The 20,798-nt window shown below is 43.3% G+C and overlaps 1 protein-coding gene across 4 annotated transcripts in view; it reads left to right on the top strand.

Annotated features, from left to right (window-relative positions):
- The window catches only part of cul9 (cullin 9), a 41,029-nt gene that overhangs the window by 1,327 nt on the left and 18,904 nt on the right, over positions 1–20,798 (top strand). For all 4 annotated transcript variants that reach the window (XM_088610294.1, XM_088610293.1, XM_088610292.1 and 1 more), the window contains exons 2-12: positions 911–1,594; positions 9,329–9,483; positions 9,784–10,314; positions 12,102–12,243; positions 13,316–13,506; positions 13,742–14,129; positions 15,197–15,389; positions 16,981–17,182; positions 17,524–17,714; positions 17,959–18,170; positions 19,512–19,749. In XM_088610294.1, the coding sequence (XP_088466420.1) occupies positions 925–1,594; positions 9,329–9,483; positions 9,784–10,314; positions 12,102–12,243; positions 13,316–13,506; positions 13,742–14,129; positions 15,197–15,389; positions 16,981–17,182; positions 17,524–17,714; positions 17,959–18,170; positions 19,512–19,749 (3,113 nt within the window). In that variant the 5' untranslated portion in view covers positions 911–924. The remainder of the gene's footprint in view (positions 1–910; positions 1,595–9,328; positions 9,484–9,783; positions 10,315–12,101; positions 12,244–13,315; positions 13,507–13,741; positions 14,130–15,196; positions 15,390–16,980; positions 17,183–17,523; positions 17,715–17,958; positions 18,171–19,511; positions 19,750–20,798) is intronic.

The following is a 20,798-nucleotide window of genomic DNA, read 5'->3' as shown; positions in this document are numbered from 1 at the left end:
GTTCCCTGGAGAATTGCTGAACATTCTCGTATTTTTGACTCGATCAAACAAGCTTTTATTTCCCACTGCCTGCGATGTAACTAATTTCAGAATGATCATCGTTTGTGGAGAATGTCCCTTGTTGCTGCTTGAATGTTGTGTGTATTTGGGACAAGAGTGGTTAACAGTTCTCTTGGGTTACTGTCCTATTTAATAGTTAACAATAAAGGATCACATACACTGCACAGATGGGAGCCCCTGAATTGCAGTACCTAGCTGGGTGACCTGTGTGAGTACCCCCACTATGCAGCAGGTCTGGGAACAGCGCCATCTACTGGTCCACTGGCAAGCACTTGTCATGGCAACCTGGTTTGCCCTAGCAGTGTCCCTTCCCAGTAGTGAGCAGGCCCAGCCTTGCTTAGCTTCCGAGCCCCGATGAGGTCGGGCTGCAGTGTGATGACATGGCAGCTCCCACAGCTCCCTGTTCCATTCCGGCTCGGGAGTCGAACCCGGGTCACCTGCTTGGAAACCAGCTGTTGCGAACCACTAGGCTTATGCCATCAATGATATTTTTTTTTCCCCATTTGCATTCATATGCGAGGGGCCACTCAAGCATCTTGTTTGGGAAGCTTTAAATGCGGGTTGTGTCCTGTTGCTCTGTTACTACCGCTAAAAACTTGTCTCGTTGTGTTTGTGTATAGCCTTTGTGCTCAGTTACGCGATATGCACCGATGCACTTAAATGTGGTCTCTTGAGAGTCCGCACTGCTCTTTACTATTCAAATTGGTAGCAATTTGAATGCTCTGGGCGCTATCAAGCATTAAACCTGGCGATAACGCGAGCCCCGTGTGTTGAAGCCCAGTGCTGCACAGAGAGGGCGTGGCGAGAGCCCGGAGTCCTGTACTGACCTTCTGCCCCCCCCCCCGCGCAGGTCTCAGGCCGGCCATGGTGGGCGAGCGCAGGAACGGGAACCTGCTGGTGCAGCTGGGGCCCAGGCTGCAGGCGTACCCCGAGGAGCTGATCCGGCAGCGGCGCACGCACGACGGCCAGACGGAGTACCTGATCCGCTGGAGCGTGCTGGCCGTGGACGAGGGCGGCGGGTCGGGCGGCGGCGGGGGCGAGGCCGGCGGCGGCGGCGGCGGGGTGGGGGGCGGCGGCGGCGGCGGCGGCGGGGGCGGCGGCTCCTCCAGCGACAGCAAGACCGAGAACATTCTGATGTGGATGTCGACGGAGGACGTGTACGCCAACTGCCCCACCCTGCTGGGCAAGCGCAAGAGCGACCCCCAGAGGGCGGTGAAGGAGGAGCAGCCCAGCAGCGAGTTCCCCTCCGACGTCACCTTCGACGAGGTGGAGCTCTGCGACATGAAGAACGACGTGAAGAACCTGGTGCGCCGGGCGCACAAGCAGATGGCCAAGAAGAGCGAGATGGACACCGCCATCAGCATCACGCACACCATCCACGTGCTCAGCGCCTACGCCAGCATCGGCTCGCTGGTGGGCGTCTTCAAGGAGACGGGCGCCCTGGACCTGCTCATGGAGCTGCTGTGTAACAAGGAGCGGCAGACCCGCCGCAGCGCAGGCAAGATGCTCAGAGCCCTGGCCTCGCATGACGCAGGTAAGCCCAGCACACCGCCATCCATCCCTTTCTGCTCCTCTCGCTGGCACGTCCCTTACCGCTACCTGACAACGGCTGGCTTCATTCTTCCCCCCTGGCCACAGCACCGATTAGCCACCCAGGTCCCGACTTGACTTGTGAATCCGTTTTGATTGGATTTTGTTTTTTTCCACGCAGTTTTTTCCCCATTCTCTTTAGGCACGGTTGGTTAGTATTGACTTTTTCCAGTGCCGATGGAGATGGGCTATAAATTATACAGCTGATGTGCAGTATTACAGACCCGCATCTCTAATCTAAACTTCATTATTTTCAGTGAAATTCGCAATACCTGGACTGAAATGTTGTCCTTTTGACTTGTTTAATTATTCTGTAACTTTATTAGTATTGAGGGTGGTGTTGCTTGGTCCTCAGTTGTGCTTTATCTTGCCTTTTTCAGAGTTTCGTTTTCAGCAAGTTCAGGCATTGTAATCACTAGAATGCATCTCTATTTCCAGTCTGTGCTTCTCTCCACAATGCACAACTACATGGTTGCAGTCTGACCTCTTCTCTTTTAATGTGTTGTTTATTTGTCAGGATGCTGCACACCCATTGTCAGATGAGGCCTTATTTTTTTAAAACCAATCATAGCCGGCTCTGTAGTTTAGAAAGTTTTAAGATCTCTAACCCATGCAAGTATATACTATCTTAAGCTGCCTAAAATACAGATTTAAAATAGGAAGAGGTTTTATTCACGATAAACAATGCAAATCGTGAAAATAAGAAGCAGTAAATTAGTCAGTCACTGTGACCCACAGACTTGCACATTATGACTGTATTCTTGAAAACATAAACATCTTTCATTTCTTTAATTACAGATACTTTAAATACATAACAAAAGATTATTGCATCAGGGCCAGATAGTTCTAATGATGAGTGGGGGTAGCATGTTTTTTTCCATTTACGTGGCCCCAGCTCGTCTGATGTTGATATCTTTTAAAAGCATATTTATAGGTGGATCATTTTGTTTGGCTCATATATCAAGCAACCTTTGAGTTTTAGTAAAGACTAATAAGAAAACTCAGACGAAACTGTCAGTGGAATAGAAACTAGGCTATGTTTTGGATTGTGTTTTTCTTTGTTTTGTTACATAACTGTCACAATAAGCTGTCATTTCTGTCAGTTTTATTTGCTGTAAAAGATTAACTTATTCAGAGGCAAAGGTGCTTTGGCTGCCCAGTAATTCTTACCATGAGAGAGCACTTGCTGTGTTTGGAGCTTGTTAGTGATGGCTGAGAAAACCGCCTAACTGCTATCTCCCATGAGTCAAGAGTTGTTAGGTACTGTATTTCTTTATCTGTAGATAGGATTGATATTATGAGGAAAAATATTTGTGAATTAGTATTGCATAAATTGCAGTTTTATACTGCATTTTTCCATCTCCTGAAGCTACAGCTAGATTGAATCCTGTGCCTGGTTTAAGAGATGTAGAGGTATTGACAGAATTCTGTGAAGAATGGTTACAACAAATGGCTTTTCACGATTCCTTGTTTGCTCATCACCCCTGTGCTAAAATCAGAATGTTTCCGCATGTTCACAATGCGGCTGCAAGACTAACTTCTCACACTAAGCAAACCCAGTGCTTAACATACAGAGCTCTTCATGATCAAGGTCCTTTCTATTTTCAGGAGCTGCTTGTTCGATTTCTTGCACTGCACACTCTCAGATCTGCAGATTATACGTTTTTCTAGCACAACCATTTGCAAAGTCTAGTGCAAGAGTTTTGCTGTCGTCCCTTCTGTTTGTTTAAGTACATTGTACACCAGGCAGACCAGCACTCTTAAATTCTCTTGAAGTGTAAGTTAAAAGCATTATTGGAATGCAGTTTTAATCAATTTGAGATGTATTTGCAAGTATGTATGTGTTGTTTCATGTGGTTTCAACTCTGTAGCTCTGAGTAGCAATGACCTAAAGAGTAGCTGATGAAAATAAACTTGCTTCGCTGCAGCCTCTGATACTTTCAGTGCTTTGCCATTGTATGTCATCTGGTGTGCGATTTATCAGGGAGTAGTTCACATTTGTTGTTTTGGAGAATGTTTGAGAACCTTGGACTTGAGTGAATTTTAGTTGGATCAGAATTCTTTAGTAATGAAGCATCTGTCCTCTAAACTGAGAAGGAGGAGGGCACATGGCCTGTCAAATCTTCATTATCAATTGTAGTTTGCCCACACTGGGAAAGTATGTGGCATCGGTTGAAATGACTAGTCATCTGAAGACTAATTGGAATTGATCTCTAATTGGAGGGGGCAGCCTGTGTTTAAGCAGCAGCAGTGTCTTGATTAAATGCCTTGCTTCTTAACCATAAGCAATAGTTTGCACATTCACATGTTGTCAGCATGATGTAAAATTGTAGACATTCCTTTCTGTAAAACAGAAACTATACTGTCTCTGTTGGGGGAAATGAGATTTTCAGTTGGCCAACAATGAGATCAGATTGTGTTATTCTAATGCTGAGGTGCAAACCTGCCTTGTGAGAAGGGTCATCATTCCATTTTATCTGTTTTTGAAATGTCTTTTGCATAATTATCTAGCCAAGAAAAATACCAGTTCTCATACCATTCATGCAAACAGACTACAGAAGCCAACTGACAATGTGCATGTCTGCTGTTTTGAATTTTAATTGGTCTACCTCATAGTTTTTTAGGAATACCCATGATCTATGGGAAGCCTTCTTTTTTAATTTAGTATGTTTGTGTTCCACCCTTTGGCAAAGAACACATTGCTCTGAAAAAATAATTTAATGTGCAATACTGTTGTGATCAGCCAATTTTCAATTAACCACTCATAATGCATAGTGTACTGCATGTGCTGTACATCCTTGAGGAACACGGATAATTTGTGGCTTTCAGACATTTGGAGAGACGGTTTCTTAAAATTCCCCTGTGCTTGCTTCTCGCCAATGTGTTACCCTCTTTCACATCACCACTGAAGTGAAATCTGAAAGTGGTGACTTCATTTCCTTTTCTTAATATCTGTTTGCTCTGTTACAAATGGTGAACAGTGCAATAGATAGCAGTAAGGGTCCTGTTATCCTGATCGGAGTTGGTACTGCATCTCTGGTTTAGATCTGAGGTGGTGATGCTGTTGCTATTGCAAAGGTGAGGTTCTGTACCCACATTGCTCCAGCAAATACACTGGTTTGAGTATATACCACAGTTTTTACATAAAGACATAATTTAATCTCTTTATTTTGTTAAAAACATCAGTCAAGTAAAATGAATTTATTAAAACATCATACACTGTCCTCAGATCTGGAACATGCAGACAACTATAGTCTGTCAGTGTGTTGTTTGTATTTCATATAACAGATACACAATCCAGAAAGCATTCTTCCTGCTCAGACTGCATGGACAGATAACCGTTGTTTTTGATGTGATTGAAAGCACATTTATTCATTTAGAGATCAACTTATTTGTGACTGAGGGGGGGGGCATTAGCTGATTATTTTTCAGATGTTGCTGTTTATATTCTGACCTTAACCTTTCTCGTCTGATCACAACCCAGTCGATCACATTCAGCAGATGGGTCTCTCCAATCAGCTGTTTCACATCTGCAAAACATGTCATCTTTGTTACCTCTTACCAGTACTACTACTTCCAGGAAAAACAAAATACCAATAACATAGTGAAAGGTAGCAAAAGATCTCAACCTATAGGTAGTATCCAGTGTGCTGGCAGAACATTTTGCGATAGTCATGCAAATACGCTTTTCCCAATATTACTAGTTAGGCTTAGACAAAACCAAACTGACCATCATGTTTCTAAAAGAAAAATGTAACTGTAACCTAACTGAACTGAAATTGCCAAAGCACATCTCTAGCAGATACCCCAATAATTCATGGCTTGGTAGATGAATTTTCCATTGGGGTGGCATACAGAGTTGCAGAAGAGATCTTTCTCATTCCTCTGACGTGTGAAAGTCAGACTTGAAGCTGTTTATGGTCTTGGCTTGTGCACTTGATATGGCCATCTGTATTTTGTAGTTTGAAGGTGATCTCTTTCTTTCTCGGGCACTGAGCCATCTTCAGGGAGTATTTCAGATATTTGCATATGCACGTTTGATATTATAGCTTGTGGTGAAAAGTGGGGAGGTTTTACACTGTGCGTATGTTATCACAAATCTACCAGATCAAATCTCTAGTCCTTTAAGCTTACTTTTCACTGCAATTAATAGGTTTTACATACACATACAGTAGTCTAGCACTGAGAGAACTCGCTTGTTGAAAATGTTAACAAACATTTAATTATGTTATTGTTCCAGCAAATACTTAGAAAAAGACTGAAGTTTCCAAGAGGTGTGCTTCGAAACTGAAAAACGCATTAATTCACAACTTCACATGAGCCACTCTCAATAACGTGGGCACCTTTCCCGCATTTATGATAAGAGTGTTACAGGCTTGTTTGCGTTGCTGGCTCAGTGGAGGGTTTTGAAAAGGGGGACTTAGGCCTGTAATCTTTAAGAGTTTTAAGAGGGTTTTTTTGTCGATATACGTGCACCTGATTTTTTCAGAGGTTTAGTTATTTGCTAGGTGAGTTGGTTTCACATGAAAGAAATGACCGGTTATCTAAAACGTGTTCAGGCTCTTCAGTCTGGTTGGTGATGTCAGGCCTGGGAGGCAGTCATGCTGTTGTGAGTCATGGCGGGGGGGGTCAGTAAGTGTGCCATCTCCACCCATCTCCGTGATGATTCATTCCTGAATCAGTTCTGTCCATTGGAGTCCTGAAGCCCACACTCCTCTTGACTCCAAGTCAGTTACAGGAAATATGCATCACCAGTTAGACTTTCAAGTTTGACACACCCAGCTTTTGCCCAAAGGGCTCATAAAACGTGGTCAAGACTTTACTGGGTAGTTTTATTTGAAATGGAATAGGTCACTTTTTTAATAGAATATTTATGAAATATAAAAAATATTTATCTTAAGTGTCAGTATCATAATTTTACCAAAACCTTTTGCGTATGAAGGAATTAGAATTCATCTGAAGCTGGTTATTCATTTTAGTCGGCATTCTGATTTCCTTAACCTGTAAACAAAATTGTTGTTTTTTTCACCATCTACACTAGATTGTTTCACGGTTCACTCTGCAAATTCCGGTGTTGTGCTTTTCACTAAACATAACAGCCAATAAGCTCTTTGATCGTGAAATCCAGATTTCATAGGTGATCCTGTTTCCTAATCCTTTTAACCCACATTTACCTGCAGTTCACTAATTGATGTATGTGGCTGTGCAGTTGTCCCGTTCAACACTTGACAAAAACAAGCAACAGTGTTCTTTTCAACAGAACATGAATAATGTAATGTACAATCACATTTATGATATGACTAATGGTTAATAATGATAAATCATGCTCACTTGGCGACATTCATTTTGTTATCTTGGGGTCTGGCAAAATGCACCGACTGCTAATTGCCTTTTGGTGGGAATTATGTTGTGTAACGTTACTACGAAAGGATGGTTGAGCACACAGAAACGCGACCAAAGGGAAACGGATCGGATTACTATTTCATGCAGCTTGGTCCGTTTCAGTTTCTAAGAGCTCCAGGCTCTTACATGTAAGTCTTTATCACGTTGTTCATACTTCCTGCTTAGAAATGTAAACATGAATTTTTTTTTCACTTTCACCACTGCGTTGTGTACAGGAGGCTGCACTTCATAGACCTGGGAAAACAGTTTGTGACTGGGATGACTGGGGTCCTTGAGAATGGACCTGGCCTTCTTCAGACATCTAGCTGTCGTAGATCACATTGCATCACATTGTCGTAGAAGAGCATGAGCATGCTTTGAAGAAGGCTGTGTGCTTGCAGTACTCTGTTAAGCTCTTGGACGATCTGTGAATCTGATCTGAAAAACCAGACACTATAAATGCCCACAGAGTAATAAAGCCCATTTTCGGTATACTTGCTTTGTTTCAGTTCACTTTCATTTTGTAGTGGAATTACAGAATAATTGAATATAGGTGGAAAAACAAAACCTCCTCACTCCAAGCCTTACATAAAGCCTTTATATAAAGAAAAGTTTCAGCCGTTACATGTGAAAGCTCTTGGCTTAAACACAGTTTCACAAAACAAGTGGGAACAGCAGCAATATCCTGAAAGCTCAATTGCTGATATACCAAACATAAAATTGCATAAGAGTTCACTATTTTCGGATCTGTAAAATTCCCATCATTGTCATTCATAAATCTCAATTACAGGTATCTGTAATTACAGGTTTTGCCTGTCCAACCTTCTGTCTTTGAGCAGCTGTTGATTTCAACAAGTCCAGCAACAAGCATGCATTAGGGAAAATGTGGGGAATCGTGTTAAATTGAGATGATATCCGAACTGGAGCAAGTGATTGGTCCATTAAGCCCTGTGGTCCAGACATCACCAGTTCAGGTTTATTATATGTCATCATTTTATCTTTATAGGTGACTTAACGTTAACGTGACCAGGATTCCCCAAGCAGTGGCACACAGTTCACTGAATATAGCTGAGTTTGGTTAAGTTAAACTCTGCCTGAGTGCTGTTTATCACAAGACCAACTCGGTCTTTATGCAGTGTCTGTGAGTTTGCAGTGAAAATGCGTAGAAGATTTGAAAGAACACAGAACCAACTAGGTCTTTTGCTTCCTGTGCTAACGACTTACAACCTCTGGTTATATCTAACTGGGAGGTGTATGAAGAGAAGAGTAATTGGACATTTTCTTTTGCAGCTGAGAACTTTCCTTCAGTTTTCACACAGTTGTGAGATACATTTACAAAACTAGAATGAAAGCACAGTTTGACTTATCCATCTTAGTGGTTTTCAGTATGTCATAGCATAGATTTTCATATCTATAAAATCTTATATCTATATTTTTGTCTAGAAGGGCTAAATGGAGATGCATTCTTTCAAGTTCTTAAAATCTGTCCTGAAGCAAAACAAGGGCAAGCCATAGGTTTTTTTTCTTCTTAAAATGTGCAGCACAGTGCAGTGGTATCCTGCTAGCGAGCCTCTCCCTGCCGCTTGCCCAAGTACCCACTACCAAGCATCCACACTCGGCATGGCGTGTCAATGGACAAGCTAATCATGAAGACGGAGAAAGTGCAGGCATCCACTGGATAGAGAGGAGGGATTCATGTTGTTTATCTTAAGGAATTGCTATAAGTTTGATTGCTATTATTTCTTTTAGCTGATCAATTTTAATTTAACTTAAAAACAATGCATTATAACTTCAATAAGTAATTCTGCCCTTATATATGTCTTTAAAGCATTGGGTACTGTATACTGTTGTATAATGTGATGGTATAGGAGTGGACTAGATGCAAATTTGGCTGTTTGTGATGGTTCTCTGCACCGAACCCTTGAGAATGTTGAGCCCCTACAGTATATTTACTTTGTGAAAAAAAAAGTAAATATACTTTAATGCAATAATATTGTGCGTCTCAATGTGATGTGATATTTGCATGGGTTTTAGTTTCAACATGATTTTATAGTCCTCATTTACCGCTTTTAAATTGTGCTATTAAAGCAAGTTTGATTTAGGGTTGTTAGAAATTTAAAATAAGTCAGTGTAGTGCTTACGTATTATTGGCATTTTCTTCTGTTCACAAGGGTATCTGTACTTTGTTAGGATTATTTGTTTTTTCACTGTCTGGCTGTGCTCTTTTGCATGTGTGCAGTTAGTCTTGAGCAGTATGGGTGGTTGATCTCTTACAGATTTGCCTTTCTTTCTTTAGGGAGTCGTGCTTATGTCCTCCTGTCCCTCAGTCAGCAAGATGGCATTGAACAGCACATGGATTTTGACAATCGCTACACCCTCCTTGAGTTATTTGCTGAAACCACCTCTTCAGAGGAGCATGGCATCTCTTTTGAGGGCATTCACTTGCCCCAGGTAACACAGCGTCATCACTGTGAAAACAGCAAGTAGACGTTGGCATATTGCTCTGTGTATATTAATGCGGACGTGTCAGTCTGAATATGTCACGAAAATGATTTTTTAAAATTGAAATATTTGGGATTTTAAATTAAACTGGGTTTGATGAAAATCTTGGCATGCCCATCCAAAATATGCCCACTGCATTGTGTTAGTGTTACTTAATGCATGCAAGACTTCAGGGTTTATATAACTGGTAAATCAGATGTGTTTCTGGGGTAGGAAGAGGTGTTGATGTTGCTCTGTCTGCATCTGCAGATTCCGGGGAAGCTGCTGTTTTCGCTGGTGAAGCGCTACCTGTGTGTGACGTCGCTCATGGACAAGCTGAACAACAGCGGGGTGGAGCAGAGCTCGGAGCGGCAGGACTGCGCCTCCGCCCCGCACCTGACGGAGCAGTCCCGCGCGCAGCGGGAGTTCGAGTTCACCATGGCCATGGCCAACCTCATCTCCGAGCTGGTCCGCGTCATGGGCTGGGACCGCAACCGGCAGCCCATCCCCGCCGCCCTGCTGGCCTCGGCCGAGGAGGAGCAGCAGAAGGTCATCCGCTCCATCTTCCAGCCTCGCAGCACCCCGTCCCCCACCATCCTGGCCGCCTCGCCGCCCAAGAAGAAGGCGGCCAACGGCTTCAAGACGCGCACCGACTTCGCCAGCCGCTCCGCCTACGTGGAGTACGTGCAGGACAACCTGAAGAGCGGCATGCTGGTCCGCATGCTGGAGGACTACGAGGAGGTCAGCGCTGGGGACGAGGGGGAGTTCAGATACAGCAACGACGGCTCGCCTCCGGTACAGGTGCGTGGTCCCCGCGCCTGATCTTGTCAGATGGCTACAACCGAGAAAGTCTTACTGTTTTCCGGGATTTGTAAGATGAGCATTTGGATATGTTTTTCTGCTTTTTTTTTCAGTTCTTTCCTACCCTAAGGTTTTACATTTTCAGGTGTCTTGTCATCTCTGGTTGCCAGGACCTTCAGCAGTCCACTGGCTCCTAGCTTAGTGAGCCGAGACTTGCATCATGCAGTTTCTAAAGATTCCTACATTGTCAGCAGCTTCAACAGTGCAGTATGCTTCCAGGATTTCACTATGTAAAGACGTTTCTGCTGTTTTCTGTCCCGATTACTATTAAACTATTTTCGTTTTGTGTTGTGGGGGGCGTGTGTTTTTGGTCTTAATGAAGTCCCTTGGATTGGCATGGTCAAGACCTTTTGAGATTTTAAATACGTGAATTCAGTTGCTGCGGAATTGCATTAAGCTGTCAGGCAGTACAGGTCAGTGGATACATTCTTGGTACGTGCATCTGAGGTTGTGTGTTTCACACCTTGAGTCAAGTTCTTCGGGAGTCTGGGACCAGCTCCTCAAAGCTGGATGTGTTGAGCGGCTCAGTTTGCCTCTAGTGAACAAACTGGCTTCTTGAAGTGAATAGCATTCTCTTATTTGTTCTCATTCTTGTTCTTATGCTTTCGAGTGGGATTAAAGTACTTTTCCACTTAAGGGACACTATTCCAAATAAAGCTTGAGTGAAAGAATGTATCTTTTATGATTACGTTTTCTGAAAGTATATATTACAGTAAGTATTAAGGAGCTTACTTTCATTGCAAGCTGATTTGAAATCGATGATTTATCATTTTAGAAGGATTGTGGCTAGGTTGCTGATCTGATTACCTGTAGGCTATACCAGACCTCCGTAGCTCTCTTGTGTGAAGTTGATATACCTAGAAATGTGCTTTTCTGTGTAATAATGAAAAGGATTATTGGTCTCACTTGGTACCATACTAAAATTTCTCAAAAGGGTACTGTCTACTCTTAAATCTTTCCCATTATGTGCCTGTTAGTCCAATATCAGTTGTTTATTAATTTGTTCTTTATCATTATTAAGTGATTCTTTATTGAAAGATTTGGATTGAAGGTCCAAATGGCTCATAATTTTCTACTACTATAATTTGCATAAAGAAAGCTAACAGGATTCCTAGAAAGCATCAGTATCATCTAAATGCTTGCTGAACAATCTATTAGAATAGTTTTTAGTAGGAATTTTAAGGTGCTTTTGCACCTTGAAAATTCATCCACAACTTTTTCAGAAAGTTTAAGTTTAGTATACTTTTTTTAGTTCCATTTTGGAAAATGACTTGTGAAGTCCCGTGTTTCATAGTAAGGCCAAGCAGTGCCATTCACAATTAGCTCAAGTCATTTAGTTCTCTCTGGCTTACAGCCATTTCAAATTTAAGATCTAACTGGGGCAAGTCCCTGGTAGGGACTCTCATTTAAACATTTTTATACATTAAGAAACCACTTGACCTTTCAGATGCCCAGCAAAGGTTTTGATTAATCTCACAGTCAGCTGTGAGTGACCTCATATTGGGATGTTTTCTTCAGGCTAATGAAATACACATTTTATTTTTATGCCATATAACTTATCTCTTATAGATTCCTGTTAAGATATGGGCATTTCTAATGCCAGCCTGCTTGTCCAGTATCAGATTTTTCAATATTCCCAACTTGATAGAAAGTGTTATGGAGAAAGTGGGGACCTACTTTACCATCAGGTTTGAGCCCCCCCCGTTTTCCCTCCTGTGTTGCCCCAGGTGTACTGGAATTCCCTGTCCAGGACGTACTGGGTGCACTGGCACATGATCGAGATCCTGGGCAGCGGCAGCAGTGGGCAGGCGGAGAAGGAGGCTCAAGAGAAGGCCTCCTCCCTCACGGAAACCCTGAAGCTCACCACAGGTAAGAGCACCAGCGAGACAGCCTGCCCCGTCTCGGCTTCACGCCACTGGAGTCCTGCGGGTCTCAGGACAAGCAGGCTCATCAGGGGCGTAGAGCCTTTGAGACTTAGATTTTTACCGAGCAAGACGTGAATTTTAACGTTTTCTAATCGTGGACAAAATTTCTGTGTACCTGTGTGGGGGGGGGGAAACAGGCACGTCTTTTCTGTGGCCCGTGATTGCAGTGATCTATTGCTGGGTTTCTTATTTGGTATGTGAAGAATATTTGTGAAATGACAGAGTTGTCGAGGCCCAGGGGAAGTCGATGGGTGAACATGAGGGCGAGGGGTCACGTGGTTTGGTGGCCATGTTGCCTTTGCGCTCAGATTCTTCTCGGAAACAATTACGTCAAAATAAGCACACAGAGCCACAGCTAGGTGGTCTGTCAAGACTGTTCAAGGCACGTAGCTACATAAAACATGATGACTGTGAGCTACGCAAATGTCAGTGAAACTCAGTTGATATATTTACATCTTCCAGTATTTATCTGTGGAAGCATATAGAAGACTTGCAATTCTTCCCAGAGCATGTGTTTTCTGTCTGATATAATGTCCGTGTTCGTATTCAGTTTAGTGTAATATCTTTGATTGTGACCTTTGAGAAATGCAAAACTTATAATTCCTTACAGTGCAGGGCCATGACCTTGGACATTTGACCTTGATTTTGAACAGGGTCATGATTAGGCATAGCAAAGCCATGAGCATAGTAAAACAGTTCTTACACATTGTTCTTTTCATTCATTGTTCTGTCCGTTCTTTAGAAGCCTAACTGTGATATCGCTTTATTAGAGTATTTTATAACTGCATCATTTGTAGCTGCTTTTTAGCTTCTATATGTGTGAAAATCCAAATAATTAATATACATTCTTTGCTTTAAACCCTACACTAACTTTGCTGCAGCATTGCTTCGATATATTTCATGACAAAACGTGCTTGGAAGCATCAGAATTCTGCTTGCAGGTCTGCTTAAGTTAATGAAGTTTTATTGAGGAAGTTCCTGAAGAGTGTTCCTTCTTTTCTGGCGGTGCTTGGCAGTGAGTCAGATGTTCTTCTACAAGCCTCCTGGCGGTCTGTATTCGTTGCCCTACCTGGCAGAAGGGACAGGGGAGCACAGCGGGGCTCTGAGCCGGGCAGAGTGGTGGGAAACGCTCTTCTTTGTCAAGAAACTCGAACCAAAGCAGCAGCAGGAGGTCAACAACATCATCCAGCAGAGCCTGGATGAGCAGGTGAGCGCAGTTTCCTCCTGGTGACCTCTTGGGGGGGGGGGGGGGGAGGGGGGAACAAAACCCAGCTATTTTTTTTATTTTAGTTTTCTTTGCCTTCTCTTTTGTGCATGTCCTGTTGACTAACATAAGCTGTACGTGCAGTTCTTTTGAGTTAATCCCAGTGGTCATGTCTGTGCCCGTGCTTCGAACCCATGCTGTGATCGTAATGACTCGGTGTTGCCTGTGTGTGTTTTAGCTGGCGGAGATCGATGATGCAACTCTGATTCAGCTGTCCGTGCCGGTTGAGGTAGCTCAGAAGCTGTTGCAGTATCTGACTCAGAACTTACAGGCCTCCTGCCTCAGTGACCTCCAGAGCTCGCACGTCTACATCAAGCACTACTTGCGCAAAGGTGGCCTGGAGCAGGACCGCCTCAACGGGCCCCTCAGCCCCATTGACCTAGGAGATGAGGGCACCTCCTCTTCGTCCCTGGGCAGCTTGGGCTCTGTCTCCAAGAAGCCCAAGAAGGAGATTATTCACGATGCCACCAGCTCGTCCAGCTCCTCCACCTCTTCCAAGCCCGAGAGCGAGCTGCCGAAGGACGACGAGCTAAAGTATCCTGAAGACATGGAGGAGAAAATGAAAGGTGTGCTGATGTTTCCTTATTTTTATGTGAAGGATTCGGCTAATATTTTTAAAGATTATATGCCAAGGAAAAAAATGTCCTTTCTGCGATTAAACTGATTTTACTTGAGAGTTTATTTTTCAAAATCATTGCTCGGTTCAGTTTATCAGAAAAGCAGAGGAAATGACTGCAATCCATGCTGATGAATTGGCTGCGAAATCAGTTTTAACTTAAGTGCACAGGCATCAAAGATGCCCAAAAACTTGGTTGATGTCCTTATTCCGCGATACTGGTCTAAAGTCTGCCATTGGCAAAGCTTAGACTAAACCTCGATTCATGAATGACTTTCACATTTTGTCAACAAAATTCCCTTCCTTTGTCCAATGTTGCTGTGCAGCATTTTTATTAGTAAGGATTTCTCCATGATAAGGCCCACTGCAGGCACTGCAAACCTCAGATTGCCAGACGCCTTCAGACTATTATCCTACTAATTGGCCTGTGTTGAGCCCCAGTTGTCGACATTTGCTGAAGCTCTGGACAACTGAAGCTGGTTGAGGAGGTGTTAAAGATGAGCGTTCTGCTCCTGTCTGCTGTGTTGACACATGCCCACATGCTGGGCAGACATTTACAGGACCTGCAACCAAACTGCTTCATCATTCCAGGCACAGTATTTGGCATGTGAATTGCAGAACTACTGTGGTGTTTTAATAGGCTCAGGGCATATTCATGATGACATTCTCACACATAATGTGATAGCCCATGGATTTGGGCATTTTTCACACTGGAAAAACTACACTAACAAAGCCATTTATTCTGACACCAAAACACTCCCAAGTTGTTCATTTTTAATTGAAGTTTTTGACAAAAGTGACCTGAGGATTTTTTACATTGAATTTCAGGAGGCTTTCTTGGGTTTTTTTCTTGTGTCTTTTTGTCACAGGCGATTATACAGTCTCTCATATTTGTAATTGTCAGAAAGTTTGTATGTGTAGAAATTGTCAGAGGTAGTGTTTTTAAAATCATAACAAAACAAAAAATCACTAGACAGACATCGTGTCCTCTTTGTGCCACTCTGCCTCGGTGTGCAGTGTTCAGTAGTCCGAAGATCCAGGGTAAGAAGAACTGTCTGGAGAAGTTGGGTGAGGTGGCAGACATCATGAAGAAGAACAGCTCAGACACGGCTCAGCAGCTCGCTGGCCTGAGGTTCCTCACCAAGATGCTGGAGGAGGACAGCAGCCAGGAGAGAAGCACTCTGAGAACAGACTCTGCCCAGACCATCCGGTAAGGCCCTGGAATGATCACAGTTGTCCTGTCCATCCTGGAGCATTTGCAAGGAAGGCAAATTGCAATCTTCTCCTCAAACAAGCCTGTTTACTTCTTTCTGACAGCTTTCTGAAGAGGAGCTATAAGTGAGGCTTGGCCATCTTTTTACCGCTGCACAGTTTTACCACTGGCAGTTAATGGGCTTATCACGCTATGGTATTCATGCGTGCAGGTTTTGCAAGATCAGGTTCAGAAACCTTGGTTTAAAAGAAGCAAGTCACATTTGGAGTTCTGCATTGTCGGCATACTTCACATTACTAACTAGGTTCTCAGATCATTTATTATAAAGGTGTCCAGTTCCGCTCCTGGAGGGCAAGTGTTTCTGCTGGTTTTCCAGGTCTCTTTAGAGCAGCAGCACTAGAAGAGCTGGGAAAAGCTGTTACATTTGTCCAGTTAAGCCAGTAACCATTTGATATGGGTTAAGAGCTACGCTGAGATAAAAACCCACAGATACACTGGTCCTGATGCACCACAATTAAACACCCCTGAATTAGTAGAATCTGAAGTTGTACATGATCTCCTTTCTTCACTGACATGAAGTGACATGCAGGCTGTATTGACAGGGCCCTCAGACCATCAACCCAGTGAGGAATTCGCAGACCCAGAACCGTTCTCTTCTGGTGCATCCTTTCCAATTCAACTCCCTTTCTGTTCCCAGGATCATGGATTGTCAAAGATGACGTCTCTGTTTTACAGGATGACCCCTCAACTGGAACCTTTTTTCCAGACCCTACAGTCATCTCGTGTAGCTGACCTCCTAATCTGTGCACCCTTCTTGTCCACAGGTCCGTTAGCCACCCACAGCTACTTTTCACACCAGACATCTTTTCCTGTAACAGAAGCCACTGCATCGCCTGCACATATGCATCTAGTATCGCCCAGAGAGCTTCATATGTATCACGTTATCTCATTTACTGCATCCCTTGAAGAAAATGCTCTGCCGTTTCCATCGGCAAGACGGGAGGAAAACTGGCTGACCGCGACAAAGCTGTGAGGGTCCATGACCTCTCTAAGCTGATAGCTCCCCATTTCAGCTCGCTCGGATATTATTTCCGGAACCTTTCTTTCTGCCTCTTTTTACAGGGACTTTTTTAGGATTCCTTCTCCAGAAAAACATCAGAAGCCAGGATGATCCTTAAACTTGGATCACACTTTCCAAGTTCTCTCAATTGCAGACCGGTTTTTTCAACCCTCTCGATCCATTTACAGATTCAGTTTTTCGCACCTCTTCCCCAGACCTCCTTTGTGTGCACACACTCATCTGTGTGAGCATTCTCACCTACTCTGTCCTTTGCGCTCCTGTAACTTATATTCCCATCACCTTTCTTACACCTGAAGAAGGTTCAACAGCCAAAATGTTTCTTATGCTTTTCAGAATGCATTTAAAATTGTACTTGTCCCGTTATCTTTTCTATGTTTTACAGCAGTTTCACATTAAAAGGGAAATGCTAACTAATGTGTGTCTAGGGAACAGTGTGATGTACGAGTTTTGCATTGAAGGAGCAGGACAGTGTAGCTCAACTCTGATTGCGCTCTGTCGTGTGTCCAGGGACAAAGTGCTGAAGATGCTGGTGGACATGCTGACCAATCAGCTGAAGGAGAAGGTGGTGAGTGCCCTGCGGCTGATCCACGCCCTCATGCTGAAGTACGAATGGAGGGTCACCTTTGCCACCGAGGGAGGTGTGAAGGCCATCCTGTCCTGCATGCAGGAGCACTCCAGCTGTCCTCCAGTGCAGCAGGCAGCCCTAGCGGTAGGTCACCCAAGTGCTTTCGGTATCCCCTTTGTTCTTGTGCCCTGTTTTTTATTTTGTCATTGAGCAAAAGTTGTTTTTTTTCTAGCACAAATTGGCGCTTCTGGTGTTATTTTTAATCACTTATGCCATCCTCTTTCTGTTACCTCTGCAAAGCTGATTGCCACTGCTGCAGTGTTTTAAAAATATTAACCTGAAGTATCAAAAATGCATTGCATTAAGAATGGAATATGTAGGGGGAAAAAAGTGACTTTTTCCCTAGTCTGATTTTAGGAAGGTATGTTCCTGCAACTGAAAAGCCATGTGTTGTATGAATTTACCGGTTTTCCCTTTGCCTGCAGGCTTTGAAAGTCATTACTGGTGCCAGCAAGCATGACATTCGCAGCATAAGCAGTTGCCCTCCCCTCTCCGAATCTGGGGCTCAGATGATGCTTGAGATCTTCGCCAGTATTGGCTCAGCTACCCCTGAGGGCTCTAAGGGTCTCCTTGGTGTCATTCCAGCTGCCGTTGAGCTCATGTTGAACACATCCGGGTACGTAAAAAAACTGGAAGTCAATTCCTGCTTTTTTGTCTTGTTAGGATCAGTTTTTTTAAATACAGGCATTAATGTAGTGTTTCATTGGGGATAGTCTGTATGGATTGTTAGATGTAGCTGTTTGCCTGTGTTGCTGGTCCCACCCAGCTCATATCCATTCTTCAAATCGATCTTGTGTTCACACTTTAAAACAACACTGTTTCAGCAGGAATGTTGACTCTTCATCTTTCTTTTCCCCCAGGTGTACCTATGCAGTGCGCAATGGCCTTCTTGTCATCATTGCCCTGATTACAAACCACAAAAGCCTGGCTGAGCAGCTGGTGGCCTCTGATGTCTTCACAGTCCTCAACCACTGTGTTGGGAAGAAATGCATCTCGGCCTCCAGCCACGAGAGGATGCTGGCTATCATAGCCCTCAACCACATCTCCATGGTCCACAAGATTGAGAAGAAAGGTACCGATCCTCATCCTCAACCTGGCTTAGTCTTGGTAAACGGACAACCTGAAGTTAAAAAAAAAAGTAGCTAATTCTTCAAAAACCTATAAAGAACATGCCATTTTTACCTGCGTATATAAATATAGATACTTTAAGTACTGTATATCAAATCATATTTCAAAGTACAGTATATCAAATCATATTTCCTTAGGATTCATGAAGCCTGCCTCAAAATCATAAGCATATTTCTCCTATATATTAAGTGTGGTGTAGAGTTTTAAACTTGCTATGATCTTTTATTTAACTCACAAGGATTATTTTTCACAACTCAGTCTTATTGATGCATGTGAGCTAAAGGCCCTGTAATCCTGTTTGCATTTGACTTGGAGAATTCAGAACAACTGGTGGGGTAAACTAAAAATGGCCAGACTCTGATGGGGCTTGCCTGATTTGTTTATTTGATTTATTCCCAAATGCTAAAGAGCCTCTTGGATGTCCTGGGTTATTAGAATCCACTGTCGCACGTTTTGACAACAAGGTGAGCACGAACTGTAAGCAGTTTTACTGTAGTGATGGAAGTTTCGCTCACCAGATCCACTGCGATCTTGCTGTGCTTATTCCAAAACCCAACAACCTGTAGATGGTTCGATAACCTGTGCAACTTTTCAAGTTGAGTATAACATCCAAATGAAGAGAGATGTGTGACCTGGAGTGTTGTAAAGAAATTCTTAAATATTTGCTCTATATAGTGTGCTTGACCCCAGTAAAAACACAACCATTATTCTCCTTATCTTTTATTTGCCTTACTGCTATGATAGGATGCACTACGACACGTTATGTGGTTCTTTCCACTCTTTAAGATGATTTAGTGTGGAAGATTATTTTTCTGTCGGCGGTTGTTAACTAGACCAGTTCTGCTGAGCACAGTATATGAAACCTGCCATTTCACTAGGAATATAACTGCTGTTAAGTACAATAAAATTACCTAAAATAACTAGAGCAAAAATGATCAGAAGAATTTAATCGCTTCTGATATGGAAATTATTTTTTTTTAAACTGGTCACATAAGAATAATCCTTATACTTATGGAAAGCAAGGACACTTCTCTAAAAGCACTTGACCGGTAATGGAAACTTCCCCCCACCAACACCAGTGTGTAGCCCCCACCTCGGTAATGTGGCACACTTTGGCTGCTGTCGCTATGTTCGCCATTCATCAGCTATCGGTGGGGAAGAGAGCAAAGAAATTAAGCCAGTTTATAGATGGGGATTCCTAGGAGGCACGATCAAATTTCTGCTGGAGAAGGCCTTTCATTTTTTTTTTACTACCCTTATTTTTCTATGCTCTCCTGCACACCAGAATCGAAAGAAGAGTTGGATTTTAAGGACATGGAGCTGAAGATGCTGCTGGTGAGCCTGAAGGAGATGACGGCCACCAAGGAGATCATCCTGGCCTTGGAGCGGCTGATCTGCGACGACGTGTCCCAGCTGGAGCAGGAGCTGAACGACATCATGAAAGACAGGGACACCTACCAGGCGCTGGTGAGGGCGCTGGACCACCACCGCTCTGACAAGGCTGTGCAGCTGGCCATCCTGAGGTAGGAAGAGCGAGCCTGGGTGCCTGGAGGGGCACACTCTTCTTCAGGGCATTGATCAAGACCATGGTGGCGTGGAGCTCCTTGTTGAGGGCTTCGGGTTTTTCAGGTTTTCAATTCACCTGAGCTCCTTGCAACTGGGGCTAAACCTGGTAGCTTAATATTCAATTCAAGTTTAATTGTCCCCTAGAGGAAATTAGTTTTACGGCACAGTCAAACTCAACACAATGACAATACACATTATCAAAAGGGAAGAGAATACAGCAGCGTTACAGGAGAAAGAAACAAGAAACAAGAGACAAGGTAGTGACTTTGCATTGTTTAAGAGTGTGATTGCAGTGGGGATGAAAGATTTCCTGAGTGTGGGTTTTACACCTCGGGGCACAGAGGCGTCTCCCAGATGGGAGAAGTGTGAATTCGCAATGGAGGGGGTGACACACACACTCTCTGATGCTTTTGGCTTTCTTAGTCACCCTCTGTTTGTAAAGGATGCTTAAGTTGATTTGATTATTCTCAATTATTTTGCCACTTATATTCACTAATTTACCCAGCCTGTTACAGTTACCGGAACTCATGTTGCCAAACCAACAAGTGAAGCAGTATGTTAATAGGATCTGTTTTAACTATAATGATGTCATGTGACATAACAAGCCACATTTCAGTGACATGAATGTGAAGACCAAGGGACCTTGGTTCAATAATGATTGCCTCAAGTATGGGATCAAATTTCATGTAGTGAAAAAATAATCACGTTAGCTGTTTAATAGTGAACTGAATGTGCTCAGTAACTGCAGTGCATTTCACCATCTGTGCCATAGGCTTAGGCACAAGTCTGTTTGACAGGACAGTAGAAAATAATTCCTTTCATTTGTAGTTTTATCTGATTGGTGCTTTTGTTTTTCAATTGTTAGAAGAGTGATCACCATTAAATTTGTAAACGGCTTTTTTAAAGAACATAACCGTCTTCTGTCACATAATCAAGTAATGTTACCCGTGTTGATAGCAGAGGTTTCAGTCTTCACTGAATGTTGTGATTAGTGCTTTTCTCATGC

This window comes from Lepisosteus platostomus, chromosome 17 (assembly GCF_059453375.1).
Source record: "Lepisosteus platostomus isolate fLepPlt1 chromosome 17, fLepPlt1.hap1, whole genome shotgun sequence".
NCBI lineage: Eukaryota > Metazoa > Chordata > Actinopteri > Semionotiformes > Lepisosteidae > Lepisosteus > Lepisosteus platostomus.
The sequence above is the reverse complement of the archived record's forward strand: the minus strand, read 5'-3'. Positions and strand labels throughout refer to the sequence as shown.